Genomic DNA, 23,859 nt, shown 5'->3' with positions numbered 1-23,859 from the left:
GAAACACAGAAGGTAGAAGAACAGTGCTAGAGACTAAATGTAAGAAATCGAGCCACTGAAGTCATCCTGCTGAAACCCACTGTCCACAGAACTGAGAAACACTGTGCCACTAGCAGTTGTTGTACTACATAATGACTGTTTAAAAATTCAATGAAACTCCAGCTACTTTCTCCTTTGAGGGCTTTGCGGTTTGTTTTGTTGTTTTTTAATCAAAGGCAATGTCCAGAAACATTATCAGTACTAAAGAATCTGTTCATGGCATTGTTTTACAAAAGTTCCTAACAGACAGTGACTATTTTATTGTTGGATGTATCTTTTATTTTATTAATGATGAGAAGTCATCAATGGAATGCTAAAAATAAACTTGTAAAGAAATCTAGTCTGAAATCTGTATCTGTTGTTTGAAGCAAGTTCAGTGGTCACGGTAACACCAGTTGACGATTGACTCTTGCCCATTGTGAAATAGGCATGGCTCTTCTAAAAAGGTCACAAATTTTTCAAATATAGGCACCATGTTTTAAATTTTGCACATACAAAATATGTTCATGTCACTCAAATTACACAATGTGGCAGTGTTATAAGTCTGAACATTATTGTCAATTAATGGCAGAGAAAAGAGCCCAAAGCTCACGTAAGACTAATGACTGGGACAAATCCTGAAAAGAGACAAAAAGTATAAAACAACAGTTTTCCTGTTGTATGTGGCTTTGTGTGTGCATGTGTGAGACTGCATATAACAAAAAATGTTTAAGAGTAAGTTCAGATAACAGCCCATCCATTTGTCCTCAGCTTCTTATCCAGTTTCATTGCTAAAGGCTTTGATTTTAACTCCATGTTAAAATGCAAATTCAAATCCCATATAAACCATTAGTTAGTGTGTTGACTGGTTCGAACCAATCAAAATTGAGAATTACTGCCAAATGTCTTCCTTTTAATCTACTTGTCAGCCTCTGGGTATGTAGGATACTTGACTGTCTCAATTTTCTCCTTAACTTTATAGGACGGGTACAGGCCTGTTCTTCCTAATTTCCTATTGATGCCTTTTGAATAACCATCCCAGTGGTTTCCAGCTACTCCAATTATATCTCCAGGTTCCATAGGAATTTCATCAGCAGTTCGTGGATGATGAGCATAAATAGCAATCTGGTTGTGGGCATTCTGTCCCCCAAAGTAGTAGATATCATCCAAGGAATGGAAATACGCCGAAGCATCTGGATGCAAAGTCTGCATAATTTCATAGGCAACTCGACAAACCTTAGAAATAAGAACAGAAGAGAAGTCATAAATACTGTGTGTGCCTGCAATATACCACAGAAGTCAGCAGCCAATGTGTAACAATTACATTGCACAAGGGGATCAAGTTTTGGGATGTCCAGGTCAAAAAACAAAAACAAACAAAAAACCAAACAACCACCCCCCCCCCCCCCCCCCATTTACTACAAGAAGCATACAATTTTGCAGCATTTTAATTAGTACTCTGGTGATCAGATTTGGCAAATAAATAATTAGAACAGTCCACATTTCAGTAAAAATTGAAAACATCTATATGAACACTTGCCATCCTGCTTTTTAAAATGAGTGATACATAGCCAATCAAATACAAAACCAATTTTGTTTTCCTTTTCTACTACTAATAAAAACTGTATTTTACTTCCCTTTGAAACTTTAGAACTTACATTTTCAAAATTTATTCTGCAATAATGAGGCTTTACATTTACTTTTCTAAAGGAAGCTCCAATTTTCACAACCAAGCACTTCCAGAAGTCCAAGGCTTTAAAATACTGTTAATATTAGAACAGTGGTAGAATTATAACTGCTGGCAACTTGGAAGACAACTAAATGAAACTGAATTCCAGCAAGACCATAATGATGTTGGTGAGGAGAAAGATACATTTTGAAGTGTCATTGTATCACATTTTATGAAGGGAATTTTCTCCAGACTGAAAACAGGTCCCCACATCAGAATCGTGTTGTATCTTTCAGAGCTGCCAGAAACACAAAAGGCTGCCACTATATTAACAAAGCTCTTTCCAACAACTGGCTAGAAAGCTCTTCTCGGTCAGGTATCTGATTTGGCCACTGTGACCTTTCTGACTTCTAATCTGCATTACTGTATCTCTCTCCAATTTTGCATAAGCCTGATCAAGCTTGATAAACTAACAATACAGCAGACGTCTTCAATATGAAGAAACATTTGAGCTTTTACATAATTTTCGGTATATGTAAATATAGTAAAGCTTCATTTTACTTTTCTTTTCTCCCTCTGAAGATGCAGTGAATAGAACTTTGATCAGTCAAGCTAGACATATTTGTACTTTCCTAGCTTTTTTGAGAGAGGCCTTTGCTTTAAAAATGTAATAGATTTCCTTTTATCCCTCTCCATCCCATCTTTGAAATAACTTTTCAGATGTAGCTTTCAGAAGATCAGGCTGAAGTTAATTATTTCAAAGTATTTGTTATACCCCATAATATAGAAACAAATTTGATTACCCATACATTGGTAAGGTTATTTATTTTGTAGCTTCTGGTTTTGATGTTTTGTTCTCTGCATGTGTGTGCGCTCCAGGAGGAGGATACACACACTCTGTAAAAGTTTTTAAATCCTTTCCAAAGAAATACTTCTTAGTGAGTGTTAAGTGTCCTGCATACCTGACATAAAACATACGACATGTCCTCTCAGCAATTGTTTCCTTCGTAGTACCAAACCTGGGTAACTAAACTGTAAGCTGTTGAGGGCAGTACGCAAAGAATCCATGTGCAGAATTATAGTTAAAGCCAGCCTCCCATTTTTTATTCATAGGTTCACTTGTTTTGCAGCCTGCATACTTACATGTACAATGCAAAATACGAAGACTAGTAAGTCCTGAAAGGAAGTCAGATTATGAAGAAAAATACATCAGGCAGAGGGAGCTACGATTTCATCTAAATGAATACCAAAGAGACAAAAAAAGCTCTTTATTTTATTGTGCAATCTTAATTCTGCTACTCTGTTATGATTTGTGTAACTACCATGTGGCTTTTGTATGTCTCAATTAATGCGATGTTGCTGAAATACAGTGCCAAGGTAGGTAGTTTCCCTTAACTCCACATCACCTGATGGGTCTAATTTATTTAACAACGGTATTTTAATGAACTATCTATTCTTCAGCTTAGATCAGTATTCATTTAGTTTTGGTAGCATAAATAAGAATTAATATAGGGATCTTCCTAAAGCGCCTGATTCTATTCACATACACTGTAATTTTCACTTAATACTCCTGTAATGAAGTTTTTACTCTTTTTGGCAAGGAAAATAAAATGGAAAAAAGTCAGCATACAAGTGATTAATGTCAAAGTCCAAAATCACACTGGAAATAAGACGACTGCATTCTTATCCTTACTTTATCTTCATGCAGATTGGACAAGAGATGGACATTAACAGCCTGATTTTGCTAACCTTCAATGCCAAAGTAACTACCAAACTGTTTATTTCATTGATGGAAGGACAGGGATAGTAGTTCAAATGTCACCTATCAGAGGACCAAATTTTAAATCCATAAAAGAGAAAACTTTCTGAACAGTGGGAAATCTTGCAACTGACCTCAGAGAAGTCCAATATGTGAAAATACTGTAGAGATCCACATTGTTGCATAACCAGCAAAACTGGTGGTAAATGATTTTTGAGGAGCTGGAACTATTAAAGCACAAGAAATCGCCCAGAATAAATGAAGTAGCTGGTTGGATGAAAGTCATGGTCCCAGCTGTTGAGAGTAACAGTCTAATACAGGATTTCCTAGACTTCAGGAGAATTTTCTGCAACTCTGGAAAACTAAATATGTCATCCAGCAAACGTCTTTTGTCAAATGCAGGGAGATGCAGAACAAGACTTGAACTCAAAGATACGGTGTACCTCAAAGGTACCCTCAAAAGGGGCTGGACCAGACGACCTCCATAGGTCCCCATCAACCTGTATCACCTTAACTACGTCAATGTATTCTAACATATATTCTTCTCTTGAAATGACTCCAACGCTTACAATTCAATTACAATATATTCTGTCCAAGCCATCTGTACCTATATTTAAACATCTTCCTTCTATGGTTATACCCAGTGTTTTATTTAAAGCAAACATTTACCACTTTTAACACAGCTGCCTGAATGTAATAATAGCAGAAAATGTTATAGATTTCTTATTCAGTTTTTATCCAAGACCACATAATTCTTCCTTCAGAATATGAACTGTCTCGACACCAACGCACGTGTGGCATTTAAGACATACAGCCCTAGGTCTTGGCTGATGATCACCTCTTTCACTGTGATATGCATTCAGTGGACCTACTTCAGCTGAATCAAACATTATTATAAAAGCGGATGGCTCCTCACAAAGCTTTTCTTACTTCTTACTTTGGAGTTTATTCATGTCTTGGTCTGAAGTAGCCTATATTAATAACCTTCTAAATATGCTATAAAATGTCATTTTCTTCACAGGGTTTGGTGAACAGTGAAAAAAAATGTATCCACAAGCATGATTGAGGGGTAAGAGGCTTTTCTATACTTTTTCTGGTTTTGCTGTCTTCTTGCCATGGTAATGTTATTAAGAATTCTGGCTGTCAAGGTCAATATATCACTGTATTGATCATATATTAGTATTAATATTATGCTTGTTACCAATCTAATTGTCATTACAGTGCAGAAAACAATTTACATTTGAGGCTGCGGAAAACATTTCTTTTTGAAGTGAATTTTAACTTTCAGTTTTGTGTCCACTTCCATGTAACAGTACAATCACGTGTGATCATAACCTATTGCCATCTATAGTTGGATGCTTTCCTAACCAGGAGTGTCACCTAAGAGCACACATGACAACAGTAGGTAAAACACATTCACTCTGCTTGATTTCAATCATATTTTGCCATACTTGAATTAGGTGCATCAGCATATCAGTCACAAAATACTGCTTTCTGATCTTTTTTAGTCTTAAAACAGCTTTTTAAAACAGCTTTTCATGATATATGAAATTAATATACAATATGACATAATAAAGAAGAAAATGCCAACAATGACAATTATATGATTCAGTTTTCTAATGGACTCCAACCTGTTTCATCAGACCACTGAAGAGAGGAAGCTTGTAGCATATAATTATCTGCAACAAGAAGTCTCTATGGATTACAGTGGTTAGAATTCACGTTTATAGTGCTGCCACTGGCTTGCTAGAAATGTAATCGACTGAAGAGAAATTAAATGTCTGCTTTCTTCATTCCTTTCCATTCCCACTATCAACTAAGGCAACAGCAGACATGCTTGAACTGTAGTAGAGTGCAATGATGTGTAAAAATGGATGGACACAAGTTATATATTAACTTTATGCAAAATTAAGTGTTAAATGTGTTTAAAATTATTTTTACTTATTTTAAGTGCCTTAACTAAGCTACATAGACATGGATGCATACAAGTTATACGTTAACTTTATGCAAAACAAGGAACTCTTAAACATGTTTAATATTATTTCTTGCTTATTTCAAATGTCTTAATTAAGCTAATAACTTCAATTGAAGAGAAGTAATCAACCAGTGCTTACAGTCCTCTAAATGTTCACATAGCATACCAAGCCTGTAATTCTTCCCTGAAATTTTAATGAGAGCACTGAGAATATGATAAAAGAATCACGAAGAAAACTAAGATTTAGAACTGGTACATATACTCTATATTGTATTTGTATTGCAGTTTACCTGGGACGAAAATGTACAGACCAGGAAGTCTGCCTGAGACAAAAAGTGAATATCCAGAATAACACCTCTTAGGGAGTTTTCAGTGTATCGGTTGTGAAGTCCTGCTGACCAGGATATGGAGTTATCACTGATAAATTCGTAATTTGGATACCTGTGAAAATAAAATACACTGTTAACAGCAAAGACTTATACTATTTTTTTTTTTTAATTTTTTTTTTTCCCCCCAAGAAGTATCATCTTTTCTGCAAGATAAGGTTGTTAATTTGTTTTAAATGAGTCTCTGCATTACAGGGAATGAATTATAATTTTGCTGAACACTCTAGAATGTTACTGCTACCTCCAAAGCATGCCCTCTCTTTATCCAGAAAAAAAGAAAATTAAATAAAAAGATGCTGTAAGTCTGTCTGAGATCTTACACTGTAAAAGAAGTGAAAAAAATATCAGGAAGCGTATGCCACATTCTGGTAATGCTACTGATTTTAGATTAAATATACTCAGATCACTTTGCTTTCTCTACTACTAAACAGAATATGGGATTGTGTCTTTACTAGACGACATTTGTTTTATTACCATACTCTCTAATAGATACTGATTATGACACTGAGCAAGAAAATCAGTCACCTGTAAAAGGGACATATTAATTAAACAAATCGAAACTAACAAAAAAAATTAAAAAGTCTTCAACAGTTATTGAGGCCATGTGGAGAACAAATTTTGCAATTTACTGTTCAAAAGGAAATAAAAGAAAAGTAAAATTTCATGTCAGTACACCTTTCTTGACATACCATAAACAAAATAGTAATACTTTAAGTCAAAGTATTTTTATTTAACATATAAAACCTTTGTCTATATTATTTTAAAAATAAAAGTTTTTTAACATGTAAATATTATTTTAAAAATAAAAGTTTTTTTAACATGTAACAATGACTTTGAAAGAAAAAAAAAACCGTTTTAAAAATGTTGAAAAAAGAATGGTCTTTCTCAAAACATTTGTACCCCTTTACTGGGGAACTGAAATGTGAAACAAACTGCGAAAAATAGCACAAATTAATTAAATTTTCAGTTAGCCTCCTAGCAAAAATAAGTTTTATACGAAATATTCCAGGTAGATATAACAAAGATGATAATTACATTGCTGTTACACAATAATTATATTCCAATCGTGAAGTGCAACTCATGCGACTAACCTGCCAACTACAAAATTTCAACTACAGGGCTAATTATAAAATAATTTAAATAAATAAAATCTATTTTTTAAATTTACAACTTCATAGCAATTATAAAGCAATATATTACATAAGATAGTAAGGCAGCTAATATTACATTTGTAAGAACGAATCATTCTTATACTGTTTAATAAAGAAAATCGGAATATAGAGCAGGCCATAATGCTGGAGTAACAATAACTTCAACGTGTAACTAGATGCTTCAAAGCCTGACAGTCCTGTGGTGACCATTGCTCAAAATAAGGTTTACACTCCCATGTTTTTGGAAAGTCACTGAAATTAGCACGCACTTGAATACAACAATGCAGCATGTGCATACACTCTGGACACATGGTAGACACGATTATGACAACCTCATGTAAGAAGACGCCTAATTTATTCCATTTTAATGTTAAAACTATGGGAAAACTCTTTTCAAAAGTGAAATGGGCAAATATAGCAGGCTTTTCCATCTAACATTCACCAGCCGTGACTACCAAATCAGGAAATTTATCTCAAGAGTGAATCAAAAATTGGTATGCAAAACTTCCACGTTTGACAAAGATTTTTAATTTATCTGCATAGTGATTTTAATAGAATTTTATGTTCCCAAGAGGAACACCTGCTCTAACAAAAAAATAATGTATGTATGGTAAATTTCCCAGAGATAGCATGACAACTTTAAAGGGTGCATCTGATCAGGAATGTCAGGAGAAGCTCATGTTACATTAAAAACAAGACAAAAAAAAAAAAAAGGAGAAGGTGGAAATATTATTCATTTGGAATACCTGATAAGACCTCTTTGAGAAGTTATAGAAGCATATGGCTCAAGAAATAGTTTTTTCAAGATGAACTCCATCACAATGATCATTTTCTTTCTTATCTTCTCGTCTAACATTTTTTGTCAATATTTAACCAGATCTCAAAATACAATAGATGACAGCACAATATTTGTGATATATTCCATTTCTGTTTCCACCATGTGAATCATATTAGCATTTTTTTAAAAGGAAAAAAAGAACAGACCAAACGGAAATACGTCATACTCTACTGGAAAACTATCTGACGAACAGAGATGGGCATCAGTGTTACTTCAGTGACACAACTCTGAGGAGAGCAACATGAAGAACATTTAACGAAGAGGTAATTTCTAGGGACAGTGAACATAGTAAAGATATTTGCGCACCCCTTTGCAAGTTCTTAGCATCAGGAATACTGCTAAAATTAATCAATTCCTTCAGACTTCAAAAATCAGAATCCACATGCTGAGTAAAGACAAAAGAACCTTTCTTGAAGAATCTGATTTCTTACTAGCAAAAGATCAGTCTAATAGCATACCAAATGAAGCACACCAGAAAAAAATGTCATATTGGCCCTGCTTTAAAAAAAAAAAATCAAAATTATTTACATGTCTTCTTATTAATACATTTAAAATTTTCTCCTTCCTCCCTTTATTCTGGAAATAGTCTTTCAGATGCTTTTACATCTGGTCTTCAACTCCATTTTGTAAAGTTGATCCCAATTCACCTAACCAACAGTTTTAGAACCCATTTCTTCAAACCAGTGATCCAAGCTTAGCATTCATCTACTCACATGTTTACGTTTTCAAACAAGCACTTTCATGTTGTCCCCCCCCACAATGCTATATTCATGCTTGGGAAAAGAGGTTTCTTTTAAAAACCCTAAAATGTGACTATAATAGCAACCATACTCAGTGTGACCAAAGAATCTTCTAGTCCACCATCCTGTCTCCAATACAGGCTGAAAGCAGAGCATAAGGAAAAATACAGTAAAAGGCCAAGCCTATACTCCTCTCAAGCTTTGCCGTGTGGCCCACTGACTTCCTACATCAGGTGAGGTTTAATCCTCCTTCCCACTCACTATAGTGCTTTAGATTCTATTTAAAACTGTTCCTACCACAATGACTACAAAGAATAAAGGAAATGAAACTTCTAAAGCTCTATAGTTAGTTCTTGCTTCCTTCTATTCCCTTTTCCATCTGTATTTATATGACGACTAATGTAATACTTACATTGTAAGCTTTTGGGGAATTTTTTCTCTTTTTAAGCAGAACTCAGGCACGATCCTATTACCAGGATTCCTGAATATGTGGTAAATTAATAATAAATAATAAGATGTCATATTCTTACTGACAGAATCACCTAAATACAGTATTTTGTAGGACCCCTCCTAGCTTTCCAAAGAAATTACCCACACATTCTCTTCTCTGTAACAAGAAAGGACCAGACTGAAGATGAGACCAAAGAATGGAAACTGGCATAATGCTGTTATATATATCTTATACATATATGTAGTATATCTCCTCCACATAATCTTATTCTTCTAAAGCTACCTAATAGATTCTTGAAACCTTTATACAGGCCAGGAAGGATTATTTTTTTCCCCTAGGAGAAAGGGTAAAGAAGAAATCAGAAGAAGGCAGGGAAGAGAGAGTTTAAAATCTTTCCTTCTTGCACCTACCAGCCTCAGATAAGGATACAAACCAGGCACAGTTATGAGACTATCTGAAGTTCCAATTGCTTTCAGAAGCTGATCAACTAGCTGTGTAACTATAGCTTATCACTACGCTGTGCAGCGGGTGCAAAACCAAGGCAAGTCCCAGGCTCCTGTTCTCAATTTGCTAGGACTGGAGAAGTGTCCAAAACAGGCAATGCAAGTTTTCTTCCCTCTGAAAGAAGAGTCTGAGCGTGAGTGCAAACAGATGGAGTAAGAAATAATGTGTTTGTTCAGGTCGTGCTCTAAAAAGAATTGGAAAATGTATGAGCTGTTCATCAGAGTCAAGAACTTTGAAGCACTACTGAATTCTATATATTAGGCGTACTATGACTCGGGGGGTTGCAACAGCTAAACTACACATAGTACACAGGGAAAAAAGACATTAACTTGCTATTGTGGAAGTAAATAAACAGTAAAATAGGGTGGGGAGAAAAGCATTCATAAGTGTTGAAAAAAAACTCATGAGGGAGACAGATTATGGCAAAAAAATGAAAAAGCAAAATACAGATGAATTACAGTTAAACGTCCTGAAAGGAAGAATGCAATTTGTTCAATTTTAGTGCTCATACACATGAGAAAGAGACCTAAACTGATTCATATATAAACCAGAAAGGTATTAAATATGGTTTCTTCAGAACTTATGTGCATGTTCAGCTGCATTATTTTGAATACTCTACCTTAAAGAGAGACGATGCTGTCAATAATATTATAGACTAGGAATACATATACTAGAAATTCAAAAGTTTGTATTTGAAAATTATTCAATCAGCCAAAGAATTTACAATTTACACTATCCTTAACATATCACTTATATAAGACAAATACCACGACCTCTGCTTACCAGAAGTTGTCAAATGCTTTAATCCCATAATCATTACAGCTGTTGAACTCTCAACCATGCTCCTTCTCTAATCATGTTGTTCTATATCATCCTAATTCTGAAAATATATCACTTCTTTCTTTCGGAAAACAAAACAAACAAAAACACTCTACAAACTGCTAGTACTGACTCTACTGTCTTTACTACTGTACTTGCAGTTCATGGACATCTGACTGCAAGGGAAGTTTCTGAAACTTAAGTCAAAACATTTCTGTTTTCATGACTATGAATAGTTTGAAATACTTCTCTTAATAGAAACAACATGCCTATTCATGTGAATGTTGGCTAAATTTTCATTATTAAATGTCAACGTTGTTTGACAGCCACTCTCATGTAAAGAGAGATGTTCTATCTAGTACTTACTAATATTACTGCACCCAATAATGAATGCAACGTAAGCTACTGCAGTACAATGTGACAGCTGTTTCTATCAAAGCTTGGTAGTTCAACATAACCAGAACTTTTTTGTCAGAGGTGTAAACTAATTGGTAGTTTTCTTCACAAGAAAAGGAAGAAAAGGTTCTTTATTCCCAACACCTAATCTTAACCTGCCTGCAGAGGCCCTTAAATGCTGGAACATCAAATTCCATCCTGCCTTCTATGAAATCACAGGAAGTTTCAAATGCCATCTACTTGATTGCAAACAACAGTTGGGTGCAAGTGACTTAGGAAATTATGTTTCACTGTAAACTATGACCTGAAAACACAGCAGCAACACAAAAAAATTCTTCACTACTTCCAGATTCTATGGTTTTTGTTAAGAAAACATACAAAATAAATGCTGTGCTAATGAGCTGTATCTTATCATATTTCAATAAAAGTATGATTTGGAATGGACCTTGAACTGCCACAGAAACTTCAATGCTTAATAAAATTCAGTATTGTTTCACTGAGCAAATCACAATTCTACAATTCTACTATTAGTTTTTGTTGCTGCTGAAAACCTGGGATGATACGTTTACATAGATAGTGCATCTCATTATTACTCAGAAAGCTAAAGTATACAGCGCTAAGGATTGAAAGTTGAACACAAATAAAGAAGAAATGCATAACTAAGATGGTTACAGCAACACTGAATTCTGTTATGTTACAAATAGTAATTAAAGTTATTTAGGACAACTTAATTAATTAAATATTGTAACCTCAATTTTGTATTACCTGTCTTTTCATTGTTCAGATTTGCACTTTAAATGTTATGTTATCATAATTGTTTCTGCTACTGTTCTTGTCTCTACATATACAAAAAAGGAAGGAATAGATTGCCATCATCTGGAGTTGTGTATGTTCATTTAGTTTTTTCAAAACTCCATAATTTTAAACAGCAGCCCTTTATAGATATGAAAGAAAAATAGAAATAGCACAATTGAAATACACAGATCTGCAATGCTGTAGAAAATTCCTCTAGTACAAAAGAACATTTTCTGCTTACCAGGTATACACCAAAGAAAATTTGTAATCCAGTATGTTATCTTACATATATTTCCAAGCATGTCTACCAAGAATAAAAAAAGTTCAAAAATTTGCCATGTTTAAGTTACCTTGATTTTAAAAAGTCTTAATTGCCTTGCTTAAATGAAGAAATATCTACTCTTCTGCCCAAGGGAAATAAAATTTTGGAAACAGAAATAGGTGCTATTCAGTTGACAGATAAATAAATAGCACTCAAAAGGAAAACATGCTAACTTGTACTCGGTAATGAATGCACTTAAATTCAGTGCAGCTGAAATACTTATCCAAGTTTCCATAGTCATGGCAATAAGCATTTGTGAAATTGTTTATACGCCATAAACACCATAACCCAAGAAAGACACAGGTTAAATATGGAACATTATTCTTCCATATGCATCCGCTTTCTTTTACTAAGCAGAAGGTTTTGCCATCTCAGTGACACCTTGCAAAACGTGCAACTTAACAATGAGTTTTTACAGGAAAAAACAGGCCATGTTAGGAGTAAATGGATGCATGCTGTGCGTTTGCAGGTTTGAACACAGTTATATTTTCTATGACAGGCTGGGATATAGCTAGGGTAGGTTGTTACACCCATGTTCTGGAGAGCTAGAAGAGGACAAAGAGCAAAAAAGGCACAGAGACAATATTACAGATCAAGAATCCCACATGTATTTAAGGACAAACTTTAAAATTATTCAACATGGAGGGTGAAAGTCTTCTAAGTTGTCAATATAGAAGTCTTCCTGAAAGAGACATCAGAACCTTTTCAACCAGCTTATAAAAATTTCTCTGGCAACTATTCACAGAAAGGTATTGTTTGGACAGGTGAAACTAGTTTTTACAATATTTCTGAATAGTTTCTTTTTAATATGTATGTTCTATAAGAAGTTTAGTGTATATATTATTTATATTTTTACTTCCCTTTTACAGCATTGGTTTGTTTTTAAATAGTCACAGGTATCTTGCTTATCTCTTCTAGATTTTTAACATTGAGCTTTGAAAAGCACTCTTGGGAAAAAAAAAATCATCCAAAAAAGAGAATGTCTGAGAGAAAAATCTAAATCACTGGAAGCTGAAATGCAATGTTAACTGTATAAATGATAACAAAAAAAAAGATACTAACATTTGTGTGCACAATAGTCAGAAATTGTAAAGCTAAGCAGAAGGAACAAACTGTAATATAAACATAATTCATCTTACTTGGATTTTGCCTCTTGCAACAATGAAGGGTCATCTGTAGCCAAATACACTCTTTTTTTATCAACATGCATTCTGCGAGCAAGAAGTTCAAACCGCTCTTCAACATGTACCATATATTCTTCAATGGGATGAAATGCTGCCTCTGTTCCTACTTTGTCTGTCCTTCGAACGTGAACACTGGAAAAAGGCAGAAACTAGGAATTCAATTTATAAATACAATACATACTTTACAAACTGGAATTTTAACTTCAAATTTCATGCCTGTGCTTTTAGAATGCCTATTAAATTGAATCCCTACATAAAACAAGGAAGGATGAAAAAACATTGATGTCCATTGAGACACACTGACAATGTGAAGTTAGCTGTCAGTCTGTTCTTGAAAGCAATGCAGTAATCTTGCAAGGAAGGCAAAGGGTAGCTGACAGAAAAGAATGAAGGAGATTTAATTATAGCATACAAGGTATTCCTTTTGCGCAGAAGGTTAAGTTATCCAGTGTAGTTAGATAAGGCTTTATCAATACAGTCCAAAAGCAAAATAGGAATATTTGCATCATGGATATATTGGGACACCAACTACAATGCAGGGTTTGAATGAAAGTAATTAAAAACCCATCTTCCCCATCTGCTTGAAACCTAACAAGTCTTCAGATCTGCCAGTGGTGAAGTGGCCTACTGACTCAATGGTCAAAAGCCAACTACCATTTGGACAGAAATACTGTGTACTCCTACAAAAAGAAAGATTAAGGACTGAAGGAAAAGTCTGGCAAAGGAAGCAATATTTGCAGACTCTAGTACAGCAGCAGCAAAATTTTTCACGTTACATGACAGTAAAACCTTTCTTTCACAAGCTGCTCTTTATTGCCCATAGGTGCTTTCCTTCCTTCTCCCCATATCTCCCCATGCAGACCTTTCCAATTCATAGTTACTGCTAAGACAATAGTGGAAACATCAGCAGGAAAGGGAAAGGCACATACCATGTTCAGGTGCAGCCAACAATAAAATTTGTTACGAATTGTGGCGTGTAAAATGTAGGCTTAGCCTTTTTTCCTCAAATGTAAAGGCTATAGGCACTTGAAAAGAAGACCCAGACAGAAAAGTGTCTGGAATACAAGCTGTAAGGCAATTACAGGAATGAAATTCTGTATTACGTTCCTAGATATGGAAGGACATATAAAAAAACCTTCTATTGAGCCACCTTTCATATATCTGTCTAACTATAGGTAGGCAAGTGTGCTGAAGAAGTACTTGTAACCAACTTGTATTATGCACAGTTAAAAAGTAATAGCTTCATCTAGAAAGCACCCCCTCTCCCCACAAAATGCTTGAGGCTCTTGCATAACCATCACAAAACAATTTGTCCTTAACAGGAATCACTATATACACATATTAAAGCACAGACGGTTAAAAAGAAAACTAAATACCCACCCGATCACTGGATGTTTGAAACCAAGTTTCCTTGTGGCTTCCTCTATTTCTTTTTCTAACCAAGGCTGTGGACGAATCAAGTATTTCACAAACTGCGAGACCCACCACACTGCAGGATCCCCATGTACACGAATTAGCCTATCGGCCAGGTCTTCGGGGATAGCCAACGGTAAGTAAGGTGGCCGTGGGTGTAAGCTGTCAACAATGGGAAGTTCCACCACCTGAACATCCTTATCATTAGCCTCACCTGTTTTAAAATACATACTAGGATGAGTCAAGTAGTTTACTTTATTAATAAGCTTTACCATTGGCAAGTAACATCCCAAACATATCAGCTAAACTGTATCTTCAACTTCAAAAAGACTACCTAACCCTTGTTCTACTTTTCAAAATAGCATTAAAATAATTAATAAAAATCATAGTTTTAGACCAGATTTAGGTATGAACTGTATCTAACAATCCACTCCAGTAGAACAAAGCTGAAGGTCCTTGAATTCTTAGCAGCTGGTAGTTAGTAAAATATAAAAAGTGTTCCTGTTTATATATTCATACCTTTTTCTATACAACTACACCATTACTTTGTGCTAAAGCTTACTTGGACAGACTTGTTATCTAAAATGCTTAAAATTCAGTTACTTCTTTAAAAAATAAACAAAGAAATATTTTAAGGCATAAGAAATTGTTAAAAAAAAATAACTATACAGCCCTGCTGCTCTTTTGAATACATTCTATTGCAGTAAATCTCAGCATTTCAGACATCTTTAGAACCATTGAATTAGCTACTCTACTGACAGAATGGGAGAAAGGACAGAAAGAGAGACAATTCCTGTCTTGAAGAACTTAAACTATGAAGATAAGTAGCAAATTAAATAGATTAAGCACTATACAAGCATGTGATTTACATACAGTTAAGACTTTGTTATCTTTTAAATACTAACTAAAGTGGAATATACGGATGTTTTAGATGGACCTTTCATTCAAGGCTCAATAGCCACTAAACATTTTTTAGGAGTTTTTACAAATCACGTGAACCTAAGTGTCTACATATCTGATAATTCACAGCTATTTTCATATATTGAAATAAATTATAATACATGAAAACATAATACAAAGCAATACATTTTTGAAACATTGAACATTTCAGGTAAGATTTCTAGTGTGCTCATTTCCTCCAAAAGAGCATTTTCATTGTCTGTAGTGTTTACTGGCATAGATGGCTAGTTCTCTGTTTAGTCCTCACCAGCCAGGAAAGAAAACTCTTTTAAATATAAGCAAATCAAACTCATATAACTGTTGATGACTAAGTAAACGTAATGGCTGAAAAAATCAATTCAGTGCAACGATAAGGAGTCTTATTTTAAGAACAGTTAAAAATCCCTAAGGTTAGAGCACTTCTGCATGCACTAAAAATCATTTCAGTCTATTTGTGACAAAGTCCTAGCAACACGACAATTGCCTGATTAAGTCATACCTTGCCAGAATGCTACATGAACACCAGTGAGCCTACCAAAACTAGTCTAAATTCAGCAGTAACTCTCTGAGATACGGTTATTTAAATAAGAAATGTTTGTTATGATCAGGTGTACTTTCAATTAATTTTGAATAGATTTGGAGAATCCGTCTTCATAGATGTATCTATATGTTCATATTTCATCACTGCGCTGTGTAACACCACTATAAAGGGGTCTTTCAGAAGAATTTCGCATAGAGTATGTACTGCAGGTATGGATGATACTTTTTAATTCAGAAGCTAATTCATGTTTTTACTATCTATTATATCACACTTACAGGAAAAGATTTCATAAATGTTCTTAAATTTAGTAAAAATACTGAGCATTTAAGTTTTCTTACAATAAGATGGATAATATTTTATCAGTATGTCTACAGAAAGCTGCAATAAAGAAAAGCAGCCTGAAGCCAGGGAAGTGCTAAATCTGGTGCAGATGTGAAGTATTAGTCAGAAGTCCAGACGAGAAATGTTTAGCTTTGGAATGGTAGGAAAGAACGCTTGAGGTTCCATCCTTTTTACGCTTTCCCCCTCAATTGAGAATGGGGAAAGGAACAGGGTGGCAAAAAAAGCAATAGCAATCTTAGCCAAGAGAAGAAAGAAAAGAGTCTAGTGCTGCAATTCTTTTGAGGAGAAAAAGCAGAGCTGCTAAGGTGCATACAAAAAGGTGAATTTTTGTGAAGTACAGTATCACTGACAAGTTTTTAAATTTCGTTCTATCATTGAAAAAATATGTTGTTGTGTAAAGACAGCCATTTAACAAGTCTTGCTAGTGATAAAGCTGATTGAGCGGTCTGACCCACTACTTGGCATTCTGAGCCTGAAAAGCACCCCATACATTGTTCCATACTATTCAAAGGATAAGAGTGTACTTCTAAAAATTTCCATGGGCTGTCTCAAGGTTTTGAAGGAAATGAGATTGGCCAGCAATAACTAGGAAAGCTCACAGCATATAGCAAACTAGATCAAAATATACCAAAATCACAAGACTACCAAAGATGATAGGGGAAAAAAAAACAGATTTCAGTTTTCAACTGTATGTGATACGTTGTTTGAATAGTAATGAAGTTGCAAAAGACTTGCTGCAAATCAAAATTAGAAACAAATAAAATGTATTTCATTAAGGCAAAACAAACAATTTGGTTGTGCAAAATTAACTACTAGGTCAAGTGTTAATGAGCACACTTTGAGATACGGAAAACTACTTTTTGAGAAGGAACTGAAAATATCATACAGTTATTTCACAGAGAAGATTAAGAGTTCCTTACTTGGTAAAACTATGCAATATGAGACCCAGTAAGTGAACTATCACTGGACGTATGGGTAACAAATGGAATGTCATAAAATGAAATATTCACAAATACAGATCAAAGACCATGTTGTTACTATAATTAGAAATTTTGAAATGGTTACAGAAGCCCCTCACGCTTCGGGACTTTTGCCAGTTACTGTTGCCAAAATAATTTTGACATACACAGTGTTCTCTTGAGACAATGCATGTAATTGCTTTTAAAAAACCAATTTAAAAAAAAAATCAAACCATAAATACGGTCATCACTATTTTCAACAATGTTCTGTTTTGTTAAAGGTTTACATCAAATTAGAAGTGGGCAAGTCTACTTAATCCAAACATACAACTACTGATAGAGGACAGCCATTCAACATCACTGATTCGAACATCTGTGTAATCAAACACACAGATGTGTGAACAATTCTGGGAAACTTTTTGACAACTTTCTAGTTTTTATTACCTTTATTATCACTCCGAACAATGAAAACCCCTTTCCCATTAGTTTTCACTCATTTTAAAAAATATGAGATAGCAGATGCAGTAAAAGGAAAACTTAGAGCAACTGTTTGCTTTTGTCATGGACAAAAACAGCGAAGAGTAACTCTTTAGTAACCTGAAGGACTAAACAACTCCCTGCAACAGCCATATAGGCAAGTGACAGCTTTCTTACCCTACTGATCACTTTTTTTTTTTTCCCTAGTGTTCATTGGAAGATTCCTAATAGGCAATGATCTTGTTGTATTTTCAAGAGGCGTAGTTTAAAAAAACTTTCATGGAAATTTTGGACAGCAGGATATTGGTTTAGTTTACACAGAAATAAGCTGCAATCAAAATCATTGATACAGTAGATAACCAAAACTCAGTCAGATTGATAGGCAAGCACATACATTACAAAAACGCTAAGTCGCATTCTTGATGGATATGAATTGTAGCTGTTCAACTGAAGATCGTGAAGCTGAGTTAAAAATAAGAATCATCTTTTCATCCATACATTTCTTCAGTTTTTAGCTATGTATTCTCTAAATTTTAAAATACCACAGTTCTTCCACTTCCCAGCTGTATTTTGTTAAATAACAGATAAGCCATAAAAGGTAATAATCCATAGTAACACTTATATCTTCTTCTCATGTTGATAGCCCAAATCACAGTATCATCATGTCAATCAGGTCCAATTTTCTGCTCAGTGCAGCTCCAGCTTTGACATTTGATCACAGCATCATAAAATTACTTAGGTTGGAAGATACCTCTAGAGTTGTTATAGGTCATTTACATTTCAGCAGTACTTCAAGCTACTTCTTCCAATGTGATTTATTTTGCTTTTACAGTTGCCAAAATTTGCCTCTATAATTCTATTTATAGCTTACTTAAGTTTCATATGATTCCAGGTGCTATTTCTCAGTTTGGATAACCTAAATAATTGTCCTCCAAAGTTCTGCAACTGAATCCATTTTTCCTTCACTGAGTAATCAAAAGATCGAGTGTTTTTGTAATAGTCATAAAGTACTGCAATATTGATAACACTCACTCTTTTATCTTAACAACATGCTCTGGAGGAAAATCATGGACTTGTAAAGAAATTTATTTTTATTTAGATGACCCACACCAGGTGCACCACCTAGTTCTTATTTATCACCATTTTTTGGATATGTTCATCACTAACAGATCAGTAATACAGTTTCAATTTCCAGGAGTCCCACTGATAACTTTTTAAATACTTAAATGAGCCGTGTGTGTTATATAAAGCATAACTTAGTTTCCCTGCAGTATCCCAATGTGCCTTAATTGCTTACTTTATAGCTCACAGGACTTAGATAGTTTTTCATGATTTGGCATAACGTTACTGCCTGTCTACTTTCAAATTTAATCTTTGTCCTCCTAATTTAAAGCCCATTTAGCGACTTTTGCTATTTGCATCTTTCATACCAACTTCTTTGAAGCGTGAAAAATGTTGGTTTGCCTCAAAACGACCTTTGGAATGTTGTCATTTTACCTTACCTTACTTCCTGCCATCTGAACACTGGCTCAGACCTGCATTTGGATGGGCATCTTTGTTGGGTGTTCATTACTTTGCACAGCAAAATGTCAACCTCGTTTCAAGTAACAATCAATACTGTTAGTTAATGTTAACTGAAAATCTGTTTGGGCACTTTATTCATTCTCCTGTTATTTCAAAATTTGTCATCTAATTTCAAAGTATTCTTTGAAGAAGTTGTCCTTAAAAGTATGCCAGGGAACACTGTGCTAAGGACATTCCTGTTGCATACATGAGAACTTCAGTTTAATTTCAGTTTGTGTTGCTAGGAACACAACTGAATAAAGTCAAGTAAAAATGGAATAGCTTTATTGCTTTTCTGTTTTTATAATATAGACTTATTTAAGCTGATATCAACTTGTATAGACTAATCACAGCTCTACTTAACTAAGCTCTACAACCTGAAAGACTTACAGCTAATTTGAAACCTCACCCCAACTGAGTGAACAATTCTAAATTCAATCACACAAGATATGTCGGAGTGCTAGGAATGCTGTTAGATTACTATAGGATATAGTGAGAGGGACTGTGCTGAGTTCTCACAAGGCTCCTCATTGTCTTGCTGGCTACTGTTATGTATTGCAAAGATACCAGGTTCATGGTTCGGTGACTTCAATGATATTTTAATGCTTTACTTTGCAAAGCAGACAAAATAAAGAATTAAAACTATGCAAAGTTCTGGTGTGTTATGCTATTTATGAATTGTCAACTAGTTCAGAAGAAAGAAAAAGTATGCTTTCATCTGTTCTGTGCTCCAGACTGCATCTCCTACAACAACATTTCCAAACATTATTAGTCACCTAGTAAGGACTTTATGCCATAGTTGAGTTATAGAACGGAATTAAAATCATATAAAGAATCCTATCTTTCTTTTAAAGTAGTCGATGTAAAATATAACTTGCACATTTAAGTGGTTTTTCTCTAAGATTTTGTTTTGTATATTTTTAATACAATGTTTTTGAACTTGGTTTCTGATTACTTTCTCACTAGTGTTTCACTTACTAATTTTTTTAATTAACCTCTATCTAATCAAACCTTTTAAGGCAGGCAGGTATTGAATGAACTTGGTGTAACTCAGTTTTAAAGAAACTGAAGTTACAGTCCTTTTTTTTTTTTTTTCCCCCCAGGTTTTATATGCCATATGGGTAGTGTTGTCCCATTTGTCATCCCAAGAGGCTGATTCTTGATAGCTTCAGGAGGGAATAAAACAAAATGTTTTTAAACATGCCAACATGTCTTCTATTACTTTTCTCAACTCAGCACTCCCATGGCTTTTTCCTGCATCCTTTCCTCTCCTCTCTTGCAACTACCCTCACATACTCCCATGTCTCTTACCACTCTCTGTACAGTTTGCCTGTTGGAGAGTGACATCTGTGATCAGTCAGTCACTGCTTCTCACTTGCTGGTAGGTCTGAATATTGACTTCACCAGCTACCCAGGCTATCTGTTTTGGGGACTTTTGAGAGACCTTAACAAGACCTATTTCTTTCAGTCAAATTTGGCCAAAATTCATCCAATAGTCAGAACTTGTACTAAGGATAAAAAAAAGGAGCAGGTAGAAAGGTACAGCATGATGACAAAACCTTTGCTCTCTCAAGAAACTTGGCTAAAATAATTCTCTGCCAAAAGATACTACTTTATCAGCTCCCCTCAAAAAAAGAAAACTTTGATGGTAGTCTTATTTCTGCTCCAGCAAAAACCCTAACTTCCAGAGCTCCTGAACTACCAACGTGTCTTTGTAACGCAAGTTCCACTGACTTTTGATAGTATTTATTTTCCCATGTCATTCTGGTCCTTTGAAAATCCTACCCATAATCAAAACCACAACGTAAAGTTAAACAGAGCTCTTACTGTCCTAATAAGTAATGAGATTTCAATGAATGTTCTCCCTCTGGGACCTAATGAAAGCATGAACCGAGTGTATTGATTTCTGCATTTGAAAGAGCTATGTCTCTAACAAAACTAAAGCACTAGCATCTACTGATGCCTTTAGGGCCTCGATTCCCTTCTTGGTAAGCTCAGGTGAGCTGCAGTACAAAGACCTATATTTCTGTTTCACTCTATTGAAAACTTCTCATCACTTATTAGAACTTTTTTATGGCCATTGTCACGTCACTTTGAGAGAACATTAAAAAGTAACGGTTTTCCCTTCCTCAATTGTTTAGATACACAGCACGCCAGCTGGAAAGTTTACAGATGAAGTGTATGATTGCACAAATTGACTTCCCATAACAGTTAGTGAAGGCATTTTCAGCAGACTGTCAAACTAAGTAGAAATCAAGAAGCTTACCGGTAATTTATTTTTCCTTTTATCTTTATATATTCAAAGTGCTTTCAAACAATGCCCCATTTCATCTCTACAGCCCATATGAAAGGGCTGCGCGTCTAAGAAGAGCTCCAGCTCCCTGGCTACCAGAAAACATCACAAACTGTATTTGCGAAGGCAAATACACTTTTATAAATGCAAAGGGTTTTTGCCATGTTATCCAGGTTTAGTCATTCATGCAAACAGTAGTCAGAGTTGATGATTTAGAAGTAAGATCTTACATAAGGATAGCTGAAATAACTGAGGAAAACATATAGAAAAGATCTTTATAGCAATATTGAAGAAAAACTAATTTTGGATTCAATTTGAAACAATTCCTCTGAAGCTTATTCTCTATTTCAGTCTAATGTTAATTACTATATACCTGAAAATACTTCCAAATACTTGCTTTGAATACTAGGTTGTCTTTTCTGGAATAGAAGATAAACAACTTACTTTTATAATAAACCTTTAACGGCTGCAGGGAGTTATCTCTGGCATGCATATGCTAATTGGACATATGTATGAGCCTGTAACAAGCATGTATAAGTATGTAAAAACCAAGACAACCTCAAGACGATATTGTAGGAGACCTTAAAGTTTTCAACAGGTCATGAGAATGGAGCTTAATATTTGGAGTTGTCTGTCCAGGCATCTAGTGGAGATGGGCTCCCAGTTTAGACAAGATATTCACTGTCTTTTTGAGCTAGTGGTTTATAACTTGAGCTCCCAATCTTGTCTTGTCCTAATTTGAACACTTGGAAGACTCTTCTTTCAATGAATTAGTAAAAATACCTTCATATGCAAGTCCAGATGGAACACAACCCTCAAGGTGCACGTAGACAAAAAGAGGTTTTAGTTAGCCATAAATGAAACAGCAGAGAATAAAACTGCTGTGCTGTTGGAAATTCATAGCAGTGAGGCACACTTAACGGTGCATCTGAAAGAAACTGAGAGAAACAGGGACACATGCTACTTCATATGGTCTACTAACATAAAAGGGGGAAAAAAACAGGAGTGTAACCTTGCAATAGTGGAAAAGGAAATTTTTCTGGTCTTCAGTCATAGCATATATGCCCATTTTCTAGTGGTCTATCTGAAGACAGAATTTTGTATTTTACAAAGAAAATAAGGGGAAAATGTAATGGAAGAATCAATAAAAAACAATATAACTCACATATAAATATAAAAGTTTTCTCCATAACTATTACAATAATAAAGTATTATTAATTTGCACACTAGTAGAAACTTAAAACCACTACTGTTTCTTATAGGAGTTAAGGGTACTTAACAAAATACCTATGTTTTTGAGATTTGTCCCACGATTTATGTAACAGCAGATAATGCAAAATAGGTTCTAATGATTTCTCTACAAAGCACGTTAGATGGCATTCATGGACATGTAATGCCAAAAATATGAGATTATATTCTTGGAATATACAATATTTATTGTTTCATACGAAAAGTTAACAAAATAAATGTGTGTCTTCCAAAGCAGGTAGAAGACTGATGTAACAAAATGCAGGTTTTCTAATTTCTTATCTGTTCACAACACTAGAAAGAAATCAGTGGGCTGAGGGCCTAAAGATTGAGAAACAGAAATATAAAATGCAAGAAATTATTTCTGCCTTAAAAGTCTCGCTACAGCTTTCAGTTATTTCACATGGTGGAAAAACTGTATTCAGTACCATTTGCCTACTTAGTTGATTCTTCATGTCTAACAAAATATACAGCAACAAAAGCATCTTTTCAGTATGACATTCTGAATCTATACAAGAAACAGATCTCGAGTAATTAGATGACATTTTAAGGTTGTTTTTTATTCATTACTCAAATGCAAAAAGACATGAACCCTTTAGGATTTGGCAAAGTTATACTGAAATTAATGAAACAACCAACCTTGAACTACAGCCTCTCTATAAGAATTAATAGCATCTGCATTAATAGAAAAGATGAGCCCATATTAAATGATACATTCCCAAGTATTAGAGTGATAACCCATAGTGCTGGAGGTGGTCTAGGATGCCTTTCCCCTAGAAATGGTGGTAACCACTTTCAAGATATAGGAAGGGTTTGGATGAAATGTTTTCATGACTTGAATTCGACCTCACAGCTGCCAGTTCAGATTGCCCTTGTTTAAAGATTACTTGTAAGTAATATTACTTAACCATAACATTGCTGACATTGTAATGACTAGTGTAATACATTAGAAAGTAATTTGAAACTTGCATGCAGGTGAAACTTTGTAAAGATTGTTTGATACTCAATGTATTTCTGAGCTAATTTTACTCAAAATTTGCCTAATGCTGTCTCTTGATATTCAAAAAACACGGATTT

The 23,859-nt window shown here is 34.6% G+C and overlaps 1 protein-coding gene across 3 annotated transcripts in view; it reads right to left on the bottom strand.

Moving 5' to 3' along the window:
- Positions 1-351: 351 nt before the first annotated feature.
- Positions 352-23,859, bottom strand: part of FUT8 (fucosyltransferase 8) — a 70,271-nt gene continuing 46,763 nt past the window's right edge. For all 3 annotated transcript variants that reach the window (XM_059819533.1, XM_059819531.1, XM_059819532.1), the window contains 4 exons: positions 14,388-14,634; positions 12,963-13,139; positions 5,712-5,862; positions 352-1,254 (listed from right to left, as the gene is read on the bottom strand). In XM_059819533.1, the coding sequence (XP_059675516.1) occupies positions 937-1,254; positions 5,712-5,862; positions 12,963-13,139; positions 14,388-14,634 (893 nt within the window). In that variant the 3' untranslated portion in view covers positions 352-936. The remainder of the gene's footprint in view (positions 1,255-5,711; positions 5,863-12,962; positions 13,140-14,387; positions 14,635-23,859) is intronic.

This window comes from Gavia stellata, chromosome 7, assembly GCF_030936135.1.
Source record: "Gavia stellata isolate bGavSte3 chromosome 7, bGavSte3.hap2, whole genome shotgun sequence".
NCBI classification, from domain to species: Eukaryota; Metazoa; Chordata; class Aves; order Gaviiformes; family Gaviidae; genus Gavia; species Gavia stellata.
This window is presented reverse-complemented; position numbering and strand designations above follow the sequence as displayed.